The sequence below is a fragment of the Salvelinus alpinus genome, chromosome 10, assembly GCF_045679555.1.
Source record: "Salvelinus alpinus chromosome 10, SLU_Salpinus.1, whole genome shotgun sequence".
Classification (NCBI taxonomy): domain Eukaryota; kingdom Metazoa; phylum Chordata; class Actinopteri; order Salmoniformes; family Salmonidae; genus Salvelinus; species Salvelinus alpinus.
Window position 1 is genome coordinate 33,027,973 of NC_092095.1, and position 13,389 is coordinate 33,041,361.

Here is a 13,389-nt window from a genome sequence, read left to right on the forward strand (position 1 = left end):
GGGACTCCCCAATCACGGCTGTTTGTGACACAGCCTAGATTTGAACCAGGGTTTCTGTAGTGACGGCTCTAGCACTGAGATGCAGTGCCTTAGACCGCTGCGCCATTCGGGAGTCCAATTTAGCCGGTGGCAACTTGTGGAATAGACACCGGCTGGAATGTTGTTTTAACCAATCAGCATTCAGGATTAGACCCTCGTTGTATTATGATTTTCTACATTGCTTGTTTTGTCACATAAACTGAAATTAGATGAACTATTATACGTTTTGCATAGCTCATCTTTACCACCATGACAGTCTGCTGTAATGTTAGTTATTCTTAGGATTCTCAAAATTCAAATGTTTATGTGACAGAGCTTTTTATTCGCTGCCAAGTACGCACACATGCAAATGTGCGCGCGCGCACACACACATTGTACGACAGTATAGTTCATAAAAAGTGGCATGTTTGAAATGCACCAATGGTGGAAAGGGGTAAGGAAAAGGGTATATACAGGGATTCACTTTAAATCCCATGGTTCCTGGGAGCTGTGGTGCTGTGGTGAGCTAATCTCTTAAAAGAGCGGTGGCATACCCCCACCTGCATTCAGCTGAGCGGGAGAGATGGAGTCTGACATGGACTAACTAGTGCACCCCTTTGGTGTTGTAATGAGCAGAGTGATTTCCATAATTTGTATCATGTTAACACCCACTCACAACATGAAAACGGTAGTGTTTGAACGTTTTCATCAAACCATGGAGGAGACATGTCTTTGATTGCTACTGACATGTCTTCTCATTAGGCGGCACCGCTAGGTGAGTGGGATGCACAGCATTTATCTACCTGGATCCCTGAGTGCCGTTTCAAGTGAGGGGAACAATACTCTCACCTCACCATTGGAACTGTGGTCTCTGATGTCATGTGCGCGGTGCCTGGTGCCTGGGCTGAGAACAAATAAGGACGGGATACGCTTATTAACAAGAAAAGGGTTTGTTTGGTTGAATTGAGTCTTGAATTAGTGTCGAGTCAGTCATAGAGAAAAGAAGCAGGCCAATGATGTTTCATTTATTTCCCTCCATTGAGCTTTTACAATTCTGTTTCTTTGATACTTTACAACTTACAATACAAGGAAGGCAATCTTGCATGGCCAATTACTGTAGGCTGTACGTGCAATAAAGCTGTGTTGAAAATCCAATAAATTGTTATCACACTCCTAGAAAAAAGGGTTCCAAAAGGGTTCTTCAGCTGTCCCCGTATGATAACTACTTTTGGTTCCAGGTAGAACCCTTTTTTAATTTCAGGTAGAACCCTTTGGGGTCCTTTGTAGGACCCTCTGTGGAAAGGGTTCTATGTGGAACCGAAAAGGGTTCAACCTCGAACCAAAAGCGTTTTTACCTGGAACCAAGACTAGTTCTTCAAAGGGGTTCTCCTATGGGGACAGCCGAAGAATCCTTTTAGGTTCTAGATAGCACCTTTTTTTCTAAGAGTGCAGGGTATTTATGTGAGTAATCTATACTTCCAAGAATGCTGTATCTAGTTAGCTACTTGTTGTGCAACTGTTTTTCGTTTCATTCACATATCTAATTATACAATATACAACAGTAATATAGTAATAATTACGTCAAATTAGGTTAATTACAGTTAATCAATATGCATCATCACAAAATTGGACAAACAGCATAACCCTAAACTAGTTTGCAGGTACAACAGTGCAAACTCTGTTACACAAGATACCTTTCTCCCTTGTTTAGTTTCAATGGGAATTTGTTTGTACAGAATGTTTCCTGGCATAAATCATTCTGACAAATAACAAGTTACACTGGGTGCTGCTGTGTTTACCGTGTCTGCGGCAAGATGCTGCTGCTGCTGCTCCGTTTTATTTAAGCAGCAGCTCCAACTTTACTGCACAACCTCATTACAATGACGGTTATTCATCACTCTGTCTCACTCTCACAACTCTCCAGCCTGCACACTCCTCTCTCTACCTCCCTATCTCCCGCTCTCTCTTTCTCTCTCTCTCCCCTCGCTCTCTCTCTCTCTCTCTCTTTATTCATTTTAAAGAAGGATCTTAGACGAGGCAAAATGCCAGGAGTGTTTAACGAGAGATAAGTGATCAAAGATGCTTAACGGGAATCCTCTTGGCTCTCACATTTCTCTGCTTATCTCAGTTGTAAGAATGTTTAGCACCTTAAAAAAGCTGATGGGGTGAACAATACGGATTAAAAAGCCAGTGAGCGCTGACAGAAAAGGTATACTTTTTAGCATCACATTTGGGCATTTGTTAAAGCGTGGAAAAAGTGGAATCCATCCTGGCTATAGTAGCTACTAAACTGTGCTATGTACTGTGAAGAATCCACCCCCCCAAGTCAAACAGACATATTTGCTGATCATTAGCTGGGTCATTAGATTTAAATAGAGTCAGAGATCCTCCTGCAGTCTCATTACTGTAGGCTAATAGTTGTCTGTGTCTGTTCTGATGCTAATTAACCAGCGTAGCAGCGTGTCACGGTGCGGTGTAGCAGGGCTGTAAACACACTTGCTCCCGAGGTCGTGAAATGAGCTGGCTGCTAGCTCTGGGCGCTGCAGGCGACAGTAGGGAGTAGGGACACTGACAACAGTAAACGTGTGATTAATCAGGGCTGAGGGGGACTGGGGTGAGTAGAGGGGGGGGAGAGGGCGAAGGGGCGAGGGCAGCGGCAAGGGGGCAGGCCGGGGCTGCCTGACAGAGGTGCTGTGCCAGCAGGCCTCATAGTCAGCAGGGCCCTGATGAGCTCTGACAGGGGAGACTGGAGGGGCGCCGCGTGGCCAGAGGCCCCTGGACACAGTCAAGACATTTAGCTTCACTCCTGACTTGTGTCACTTTCTCTCCACGGAGGTCCCTTCAATGCGTCCCTCTCAGATGGGATGGGAGGAGAACGTGTGAATGCGTCTGTGCGCTTAAAAAGAAACAGCAGAGAAGGCATTTCTTTCCTTAGCTTTGTACCCAACAAATGGTGAAGTACAGCAATGGATTGCGGACCGAACCGTCTGTTAAAAAAAGATGATTGAGAGGTGTTGGTTATGTTCCTTCAACATTATGACAATGTGTTTGTCAGTCGGTTATCACAGCCTCTGGCTTGTCCCACATACAATATGAGTTGTTGAAGTGTGAGACAGACAGACCTTCTGGTCCCATTATCCTCCATTGCTCCGGGATACATTGGAGGGGCTTCAATGGCTAGATAGATGTGGGGTTTATTAAAAGCTCACCCCATAGCGATGATGCACGTTGTTATTTATGCATGTTTGTGTCCATTAGGGCTTCTACCTTCCTTCCCATTTCCTCACTCATTCCATCTGTCCATCCATTTCTTCACATGAAGAGGGGGGGGGGGGGGGGGGCTCCTCTCTATGCACTTTGTGCTGCACTGGCATTATTGTAATCTCCACCCAAAAACACACTGCTTTACATGCAGCCTGGCATCTTTTTACATTAGCGACTCCAGGCCCCTCTCATCCAACATTCATGACTGAAGGTTTCCCCAGCCATCCCTCAATCTAATGGTATAAAAGAGACAATGTTTTAAACATTAAAATGAAAACCATTTACAACTATGATCAAAAGAGAACACTTGGGCATTAAAGTTTAAAAGGCGAGGATAAGTACAGCCACGTGGACGGACGGATGAGGATGGAAAGAGAGAAAAGAGAGTACAGTGCACTCTTACGCAGGGAAAACAGGCACAAAGTGCTTTTGCGCCGCGCGGCAAAACGCTGACCTGTAATTAATATGGCTCTTTCTCCAGGAAAGTTGAAGATGAGCAGCTATTTGGAACATAACCCCCCCCCCCCCCCATTTTTTACAGGTGAATCGTAACACATAACCTGTGTAGCATAAACTGTACATACTGGTACGTACAGTGTGTGAGGAGTAAATACTTTTGGTGAATGTTATAACATAAGATTACTGCTGTTATTACGTCAAATGCATGCATTTATACGCATTACTGTGGGAGGTTATCTGGTGGAGCAGCCCTCTTACCTTGCAGGTTCTGTAGGGGAAGGGTCATGATGCCCTGTGCGGCTGCTGCAGCCATCAGGCCCTGGATGTTGGCCGTGGGCAGCGAGAGCACCAGCCCCTGCTGGCCTCCCAGGTGGCCGCCTGTATTGAAGGGGATGAGGATGGGCTGGTTCAGGCCTGGAGACCCCCCGGCCAGCTGCTGGGCTAGTTGCTGAGCCACCAGCAGAGACTGAATAGAAAGACACTGGGTTACAAAAATGTATTGACATTAGTAAAAGGCATAGTGAAGGTGATGAATGTATTAGTATGCATAGTAGCGAGAGGTCACATTCACATTCCATTTCATCCATAGGTTTATGAGTGTCTTGTGTCGGGATATGGAACACGCCATTCATAAAGATACATTATGATATTCACATCAAATTCATCTGGGAGGGAATTAATGGGTTAACAAGGTAACCACACGTGTAACGCTCATTTCACTCAAGCGACTGAAGTGCTTTAATCAATGTGCTGCTCTGATGAATGCTGTTGTTTTTGTTGATGACATCTGCTTTGAAACATGCCACAGCCAGAGTGACAGTCGGAACGCAGTGCTGCTCATTGGCGTGTGGAAAAAGGAATACAACTCCAACCTTTGAATGAGAGCAGTGCATTTTCCTCTCAGATGGATGCAGAATGGTTTACATTTCATTACAATGAACACACAGGTTTTGCTCGCCTGAGGTAGAGTATGTCATGATAAGCTGTAGACCACACTATTTACCAAGAGAGTTTTCATCTATATTTTTCGTAGCTGTCTATTTACCAACAGAAACTGATGCTGGCACTAAGACCGTACTCAACGAGCTGTATACATGCTCCTCCAGGGGCGGCTCTCCTAGTGGCCAGGGACTTTAATGCAGGGAAACTTCAATCCGTTTTACCTCATTTCTACCAGCATGTTACAAAAAAAAAAAACAGACCACCTTTACTCCACACACAGAGACGTGTACAAAGCCCTCAACATCCATTGAGCAGATCTGACCACAGCTCAGCTCAGCGTTCAACACCATAGTGCCCTCAAAGCTCATCACTAAGATAAGGACCCTGTGACTAAACACCTCCCTTCGCACATGGATCCTGGACTTCCTGAAAGGCCGCCCCCAGGTGGTAAGGGTAGGCAACAACACATCTGCCACGCTAATCCTCAACACGGGTGGGCCCCTCAGGGGTGCATGCTTAGTCCCCTCCTGTACTCCCTGTTCACCCATGACTGCGTGGCTAAGCACGACTCCAAAACCATCATTAACAGACGACACAGCGGTGGTAGGCCTGATCTCCGACAACGATGAGACAACCTATAGGGAGGAGGTCAGAGACCTAGCAGTGTGGTGCCAGGGCAACAACCTCTCAAGACAAAGGAGATGATTGTGGACTACAGGAAAAGGAGGGCCAAGCACGCCCCCATTCTCATCGACGGGGCTGTAGTGGAACAGGTTGAGAGCTTCAAGTTCCTTGGTGTACACATCACCAACAAACTAACATGGTCCAAACACACCAAGACAGTTATGAAGAGGGCATGATAGTGCCTATTTCCCCTCAGGAGACTGAAAAGATTTGGCATGGGTCCTCAGATTCTCAAAAAGTTCTACAGCTGCACCATCAATAGCATCCTGACTGGTTGCATTACCGCCTGGTATGGCAACTGCTCGGCCTATGACCGCAAGGCACTACAGAGGGTAGTGCGTACGGCCCAATACATCACTGGGGCCAAGCTTCCTGCCATCCAGGACCTATATACTAGGTGGTGTCAGAGGAAGGCCCTAAAAATTGCCAAAGACTCCAGCCATCCTAGTCATAGACTGTTCTCTCTGCTACCGCACAGCAAACGGTACCAGAGCACCAAGTCTAGGTCCAAAAGGCTTCTTAACAGCTTCTACCCCCAAGCAATAAGACTGCTGAACAGCTCATCAAATGGCTACCCGGACTATTTGCATTGACCCTCTCCCCTTTTTTTCACGCTGCTGCTACTCGCTATTTATTATTTATTATCTATGCATAGTCACTTTACCCCTACCTATATGTACATATTACCCCAATTACCTTGACTAATCTGTACCCCCGCACATTGACTCGGTACCTGTACCACCTGTACATAGCCTCGTTATTGTTATTTTATTGTTGCTCTTTTATTTTTTACTTTAGTTTATTTTGTATATATTTTTCTTAACTCTTATTTTTCTTAAAACTGCATTGTTGGTTAAGGGCTTGCGAGTAAGCATTTCACTGTAAGGTGTACACCTGTTGTAGTCGGTGCATGTGACAAATAAAATTTGATTTGATTTGACCTCTGGTACCGTAGATTCAGTCATTTCTCCAAATATCAGCACTTTCCTCCTCATGTCCGCATTCACTAATATTAGTCAGAGTAGAATCTGTGCAGTCATAGACACAGACGCTAAGATGTACGCTAAGATATGTTATCTGGAGATCAGGAGATATTTGGCAGAGTAGAGGAGCAGTTCAAATGTATCTTCACAAGGAGTGGGTTTGCAAATATACAGACAACATTTCTATTGCCACAGTGCTTTGACCCCGAGTTTAACTCATGTTCTTTACACAAGGTGTGGAAAGGTTGTAGCACCACCGGAATTACAGAGCTGTGACATCCAGATATGCATTCAACTTGATATCATCGAGATTTTTCTTCCGTTTGCCAGATGCAGACTTCTCATAAAGTCATCAGAGGAAACAAGCCTTTTACATGGCGTAAAACGACATTCCTAAAACATCTGCTGGGTTGTGCCCCTCTAGACAGAAAGAATGCATGGTGTCTTTGTGTCCAAGCCCAGCCTAAAAAACATCCCTTAAACGTCTCAGCTCCTGTATGCCTGTAGTATACCTGCCTGCCCTGCGACCTCGGTGCTGCTCCTGCTCTGCATTACTCCTCTACACTGGCCTGAGCCCACGAAACTTTAACAGTACTAGGCAGCTATCTGCTTCTATTTTGAATGGGGCGTCTGTGGCGAGGGAGCGGCGGGGCCCGACTGGTGCCAACATGCCACCATACTTCCAGGCTTGGTGCTGCTGGGTGACAGCGGTGTCACTAAGATAACCCGGCGCGCTAAGGAAAGCAAGCACCAGTTCCGACACGATCACAGCTTAAGGAATGTGATGTTACACGGGTTTAAAGCCAAGAGGCTGGGAGAGATTGGAAGGTGAAACACTTGCATTCAAACAGACAACAGGGCAAGAGAAAACCTACATATGTTTCTAATTTCCTCATGTATTTCTTTCACCTACACCTTTGATCAAAAGGTGACCAGCGACGAAGCTTTGATAGTCAATGACATGGGGAGAGGTTTAGTGCTAGCAACTGTATCCTGTAAACAAAACTGATTAAATAACAATGATTATTATTTTTTAAGTTATTATAAACCGGGTGGTTCGGGCCCTGAATGCTGATGGGCTGACAGCCGTAGTATATCACACCGTATACCAGGGTATGACAAAACATTTATTTTCACTGCTCTAATTACATTGGTCAACAGTTTATAATAGCAATAAGGCTCCTCGGGCGTTTGTGGTATATGGCCAATATACTGTACCATGGCTAAGGGCTGTATCCAGGCACTCCGCGTTGCGTCGTGCTTAAGAACAGCCCTTAGCCGTGGTATATTGGCCATATACCACATCCCCTCATGCCTTATTGCTTAAATAGTCAATACTCATTAGGTTTAAAAAACATTCAGAACCATTTTAGTTTGCTTTGAAGTACTATAGAAAATCATAACACAAAGGAGTGCCACTGGTTGACTTTGAACGTATTCCAAATTACGTTTGTCATTAGCTATAAATAAGGAATTAGTCATTTGAGTGAGCAAAGACTAACCATCAAAGGACAATAACAAAGGGGGGAATTTTGTCAGCGCAAGTGACATATGTTTAATCTTGTTTTTTAAAGTAAATTTCATGTTGAATTGTAGTGGCAGATAATCAAAGACATCTTTGAACATTCATTTCAACTTCAAATTAAATGAGATCCTTTCGCCTGACACTGAAGACAGAGCTACATGGAAGGGAATGATATTAAAAAACAATTCTACATACATCAAATGTACTGCCAATGTACTATTTCAAGCACGTGTCTGCCAGCTTCAGAGCACCTCGAGTAAATAAGACCCCTTGTTATTTGTCTTTAGGCTGTGTTTGTTTGTTGCTGGGCGGCTCATGGCTTTTGTGAAGAGAAGAGGCGGGGGCAGTTTAGAAATTGATTGTCTACCCAACTTGCTTCGGTAAAACATGCAAAGCGTGAGTACTAATTCAACTGAAGATTACATCTGAAAAACTAGCCTCTGGCCGCCACCACTTTCCAGATCGTAAAAACTATATTGTCTTTTAAAATGCCAGAGCATTATAGTAAACAACCCACTCTGCTTCCTTTGGGTGTCTGTGTGTGAATAGTTCGGTATTATTTCCCATTCTTTGTTTGTCTTGCCTGTCTTTCCAACACAGGTCTAGTGGGGATGGTGTGGTACTGGCGTTGGCATGGCTGACAGCTGAGTGTGGAGGAGTGGGGCTCCAAGGGAGCAGGCAAGTGTTCTGGGTTGGAGTTTGGCTCTGGATGGGGTCTGGGTGGGAATCCAGACCTGGATAAGGTACCCTGCTTCTCTGCATGTGTTCTGGGTCGAGTTGGGCTCTGGATGGGGTCTGGATGGGGTCTAGGTGGGGCTGGATGGGGCTTTAGACCTAGATGAGGTACCCTGCCTCTCTGCATGTGTTCTGGGTCGAGTTGGGCTCTGGATGGGGTCTGGGTGGAGCTGGATGGGGCTTTAGACCTAGATGAGGTACCCTGCCTCTCTGCCCATTAGGGGCCAGCAGGCCCTTCCATCTGCAGCACAGGCAGGCTCTGAGAAATTGCCCGTAATCACAGAGATAGACAACTTTTGTCGGGGGGAGGAAGGCACATTCATGTTGGGTAAACTACCCTCGGATAATGGCTGTTCGCACAATATCCGGCTCCGGAGAGAGGATCTATCAAAACATATTGATCCCGAAACAGGAGAATTGGTTATGGCATGCGCAGCGCCTTTGTTTCTGAAAAGTGTTAGATTCACTGAGACTGTACTGACAGCATTAATATATTAGACTGAGACTGTTGGGGGAACAATCTCTTCTAGCTCATACAGTACGCTCTGGCACAACCAGCTGCACTAAAGCATTTCTATTTGGTCTAATACCCTTGTTTAGCATCCGTGTATTAAACAGCTATCATGTCTCTCATCAACAGTGTGGTTTTAATCAGTCTGGTTGTTGGCTGCTCATTCTGCTGAGCTGAGTGAGATAATTCAGCAGGGAACTCAGTGAGTTAGTCTCTCTTCCCCTCACATATCCTCTTTTGTTTACCCTGATGAGGATTGATTCAGTAGCGGATCCCTTAATTGAGTAACACTGAGTGCCGTGTCCCAAATGGCACCCTATTCCTTATTCCCTAGAGCACTACTTTTAACCAGGGCCCATGGAGCTCAGGTCAAAAGTAGTGCACTATAAAGGGAATAGGGTGTCATTTGGGATTCAAACCCCTGAGTGCCGGGAGAGTGTGCTCATTAAGGGAAGGGAGGGAGGGAAGCTCTGTGCCTGCTTGGTTGCCTGTCTGGCTGTTCACACTACTGTGTTTAGGGAGGTGACAGTGAGACACCACTAATGAGATAAATGTTCATTAAACGGGGCAGAGCCACCAGCCCAGTAAAACCAATCACATACACTGGCTGTCCTATTGAGCTGTTTAGTAGGGCTGCCTGCGGTTGGAGTGCGTTTTGTTGGCCTTGAAGGGGAGGGGTAGAGGAAATGTAAACAACTCTCTATATTCTATGTTGATGACAAAGTGATCACCAAAAAACTGCTTTATAGTATATGCTCATAAAGACATCTCAACTGATTATCTTTGGGGAGGATTTGATATAATTTGGAGATCATTTTCATGTTCTGCTGTATCTGGTGGGATACAGTAATATCTGGTGGGATGTGTTTAGGTGCAGCCAGTGGTGTAAAGTACTTAAGTACTACTTAGGTAGTACTTAAGTCGTTTTTGGGGGATATCTGTATGTTTTACTTGACTACTTATATTTGACAACTTTTACTTTTACTTCACTACGTTCCTAAAGAAAATAATGTACTTTTTACTCCATACATTTTCCCTGACACCCAAAATTACTCGTTACATTTTGAATGCTTAGCAGAACAGGACAATGGTCAAATTCACACACTTATCAAGATAACATCCCCGGTCATCTCCACTGCTTCTGATCTGGCAGACTCACTAAACATAAATGCTTTGTTTGTAAATTATGTCTGAGTGTTGGAGAGTGCCTCTGGAGTGTGCCCCTTAATATAAGGAATTTATTATTATTGGTACTTTTACATTTGATACTTAAGTATAATTTAGCAATTACATTTACTTTTGTTCCTTAAGTATATTTAAAACCAAATACTATTAGACTTTTACTCAAGGAGTATTTTACTGGGAGAATTTCAGTTTTACTTGAGTAATCTTCTATTAAAGTATCTTTACTTTTACTCAAGTATGACAATTGGGTCATTTTTCCACCACTGGGTGCAGGTCAATAGGAGACATGGAGAGACACCCACCTGTGGTCCCACCGGGTAGGCTGGGTGACACTGTCCCAGCTGACTCTGTTCTGACGGGCTGCTGCTGGCATCAGACTGGACAGAGCCATCACGGGCTCCTGAGGTAGAGAAAGATAGAGGGGGAGAGAGGGGGAGGGGGAGCGAGATGTTAATCCACTATAACGTTGAAACAATCATGCACAAAAAAACATCCAGACACAGACATAGCCAGCTGTGATCACACAGCCCCGAGTACGGAGGGGAGGGGAGGGGATTTTGTGTTAAAGTGCTATATCAATAACCGCTGCGGCACCGTTCACAATCAGCGCTGAATAAAAGACCCGCCAGTTGAGAGTCTCATTGACGTGAGGATGATGCTTACCAGGCAGCCGCTCCCCGACGGCCTCGATTACAGCTGAGGGATGAGAGATGGAGGTCCACATAAACTGTGGGGCCTGGCCCTGCATTATTCCCACATTTACATTGTTGAGTATCATCACCCATCTACCCCCCCCCCCCCCCCCCTCCTTGTACCAGAAGGCAGCCTGTGGCTCTGAGACACAATTAGACCTGTTTCCTACAGTATGAGGCCACGGCGGAGCAAGGAGGAGCACATCCGACAGGGACATGATAATAAGCCTGGCCTGCTGTGTGATGTGACGGCAGGAGAGAAAACAAAACCACTCAGGGTGGGTGGGCGGTGAGACACAGGTTTGTGTCCCAAATGGCACCCTATTCCCTACGTAGGGCACTACTTTTGACCAGAGCCCATAGGGCGCCATTTGGGACACAGGCACGGACTGTTAAAACATGGAGTCTCGCTCTCAGCATCTCTCTACAGCTCATGCGCATCTCAGACTTCAGTCATCATGTGTGATGACGTGTTCTGATAGAAAAGTCCCTTGCCACTATAGTACAGTTTTTATAGGTCCCTTCTGCCTAGCTGTTGAAACTTTTATACAGTAGATAAACCATGAAACTATTCATTAAAAGTATATTCCTTCAGATAGTTCAATGATAAACTATTTGCTTTTATACCGTATGGGCTAACTTGTATAACGTCCATCTTTGCCAAAAGTCAAGAACATTGATCACAAGTCAAAAGAAGTCATCAATATAGAGGTCTCGGCATATTGATATTTTCTCTAAATGCAGCCATACATCAATGGTAGGCTACTATACAACTCTTTCAATGTATTGTACAACAGATTAAAACTCACTTTCCACAAAAACTTGAATTCAAGTTGGTAAAAGAAGTAAACAAATCGAGGAAAGTAGGAAAGCGAGTGGGAGAGTTCTAGAGGAAGCGAAAGAACGTGAATACACTGGTGTATCCCTTTTCAATTTGAGCAAGTTACAAGAAGACAAATATATCTAAAAGAATCACTGCATCAAAGTTTGACCTTTGTATTACTGAAGGCTTTGCTGTCAAGATGTGGTTGCTGGTTGGTTGTGTGGGACTGGGACGGTACAAATTTGCGCATTACGTCCGAAACTCCACTCTGCCATCCAAAATCATCTCATCTTTACATAAACTCCAAATAATTGGTGAATGGCATGACCCATCAAATGAACCTTAAGCATTTGATGCTTGATTTAATTGCCCTGGGGGACAAGCCCGCATTTTGAGCTGGTTTCTACCTCTGGCTCACTGGGCCTGTGTCTTGATATTGGTCCACATAAACCCAAGCTTGTCAACCCTGCAGTCACTTAACATTAGACAGTGCAGTTTCTTACCAATTTTACCCATTATGGGTCAAACATAGCCCAACCCAATGCCTTTAATTACTGAAGAGAAGTAAAACCATTTTGAAGACAATGGCTTTGGATTTGGACAGCAGAAACCTAGTCTCATCCTAACACCGGGGCAAACATTCAAAAGACGTTATCATAATTGCGTGATGATGAGCTAAGTTTAGGGTTTCTCACTGATATGATACATGACATCAATTCAACCATTTCCTCTGACTTGATCTAATGTCTTTTGAAGACAGGTTTCTTCATATAATGACAACCGGAAATTCACAAGTCAATTGAGGATCTCGTTCATATTTGTGAATATATTAAGCATTACTCAATGACCCCACTGGTTTCCGATCAATTTCGACAACTACAAGCACGCATATCATCAAATGTCATATCAAAGAACGACGAAACACGACAGTGGAATTGAACATTGAACACTGGCAGCAGTTCATCTCATTAGCATATATCCATTCCGTCTCAATATCAGAGATGAAATAAACAGCGGCTTGACTATGGCATCCACCCCTAATCAGAGGGATCACTCTGCTCTATTATTGATGAGCGAATGAAAGTTTACAGCATGGCAATACCAATCAATAAGTAATGAACACAGTTGGTGTAGTGAATAATATATTCCATTTGATAAGCAGCGCAGAGGGCTATGGCTTATTAAATAACTGCTGTATGCCTTCATTGCGTCATCTCGCAATAATTTCAGCGGGATGTTAAGAGAAAGCTTGATCTGCCTGCAAATATCTGTGACGTAAAGACGTTTAGCTCTGGGAAAGGAATCGATAGTAAATAAATGCACATGCACATCTTTTCCCTAAGGTGCTGGTCGTGATTTCTTTAACAAAATTAAAACGCTGACGGGAGAAATATCTTGGGAGTCCATCTTCAATTATCTTTTATTACTAGGTTCTTTGTTATTTTAACCAGTTTATATATTGTGAAGGTTTCTTTAAGTGGATTCCCTTTTGGACAGTAACACTGGACTGATAACAGCTATAATGACACTTGGAATGATAAAATGTTTGCTGAAATAATGTTTTATAC

The 13,389-nt window shown here is 44.3% G+C and overlaps 1 protein-coding gene across 2 annotated transcripts in view; it reads right to left on the minus strand.

The window, feature by feature from the left end:
- LOC139531934 (POU domain, class 6, transcription factor 2-like) overlaps positions 1-13,389 on the minus strand; it is a 99,059-nt gene that overhangs the window by 67,847 nt on the left and 17,823 nt on the right. The window contains exons 3-4 of one of the 2 annotated variants that reach the window (XM_071328949.1): positions 10,609-10,706; positions 4,000-4,207 (exon numbers count right to left, since the gene is read on the minus strand). In XM_071328949.1, coding sequence (XP_071185050.1) covers positions 4,000-4,207; positions 10,609-10,706 — 306 coding nt within the window. Of the gene's footprint in view, positions 1-3,999; positions 4,223-10,608; positions 10,707-13,389 lie in introns of both variants that reach the window. The other variant, XM_071328948.1, reaches the window with a different exon arrangement.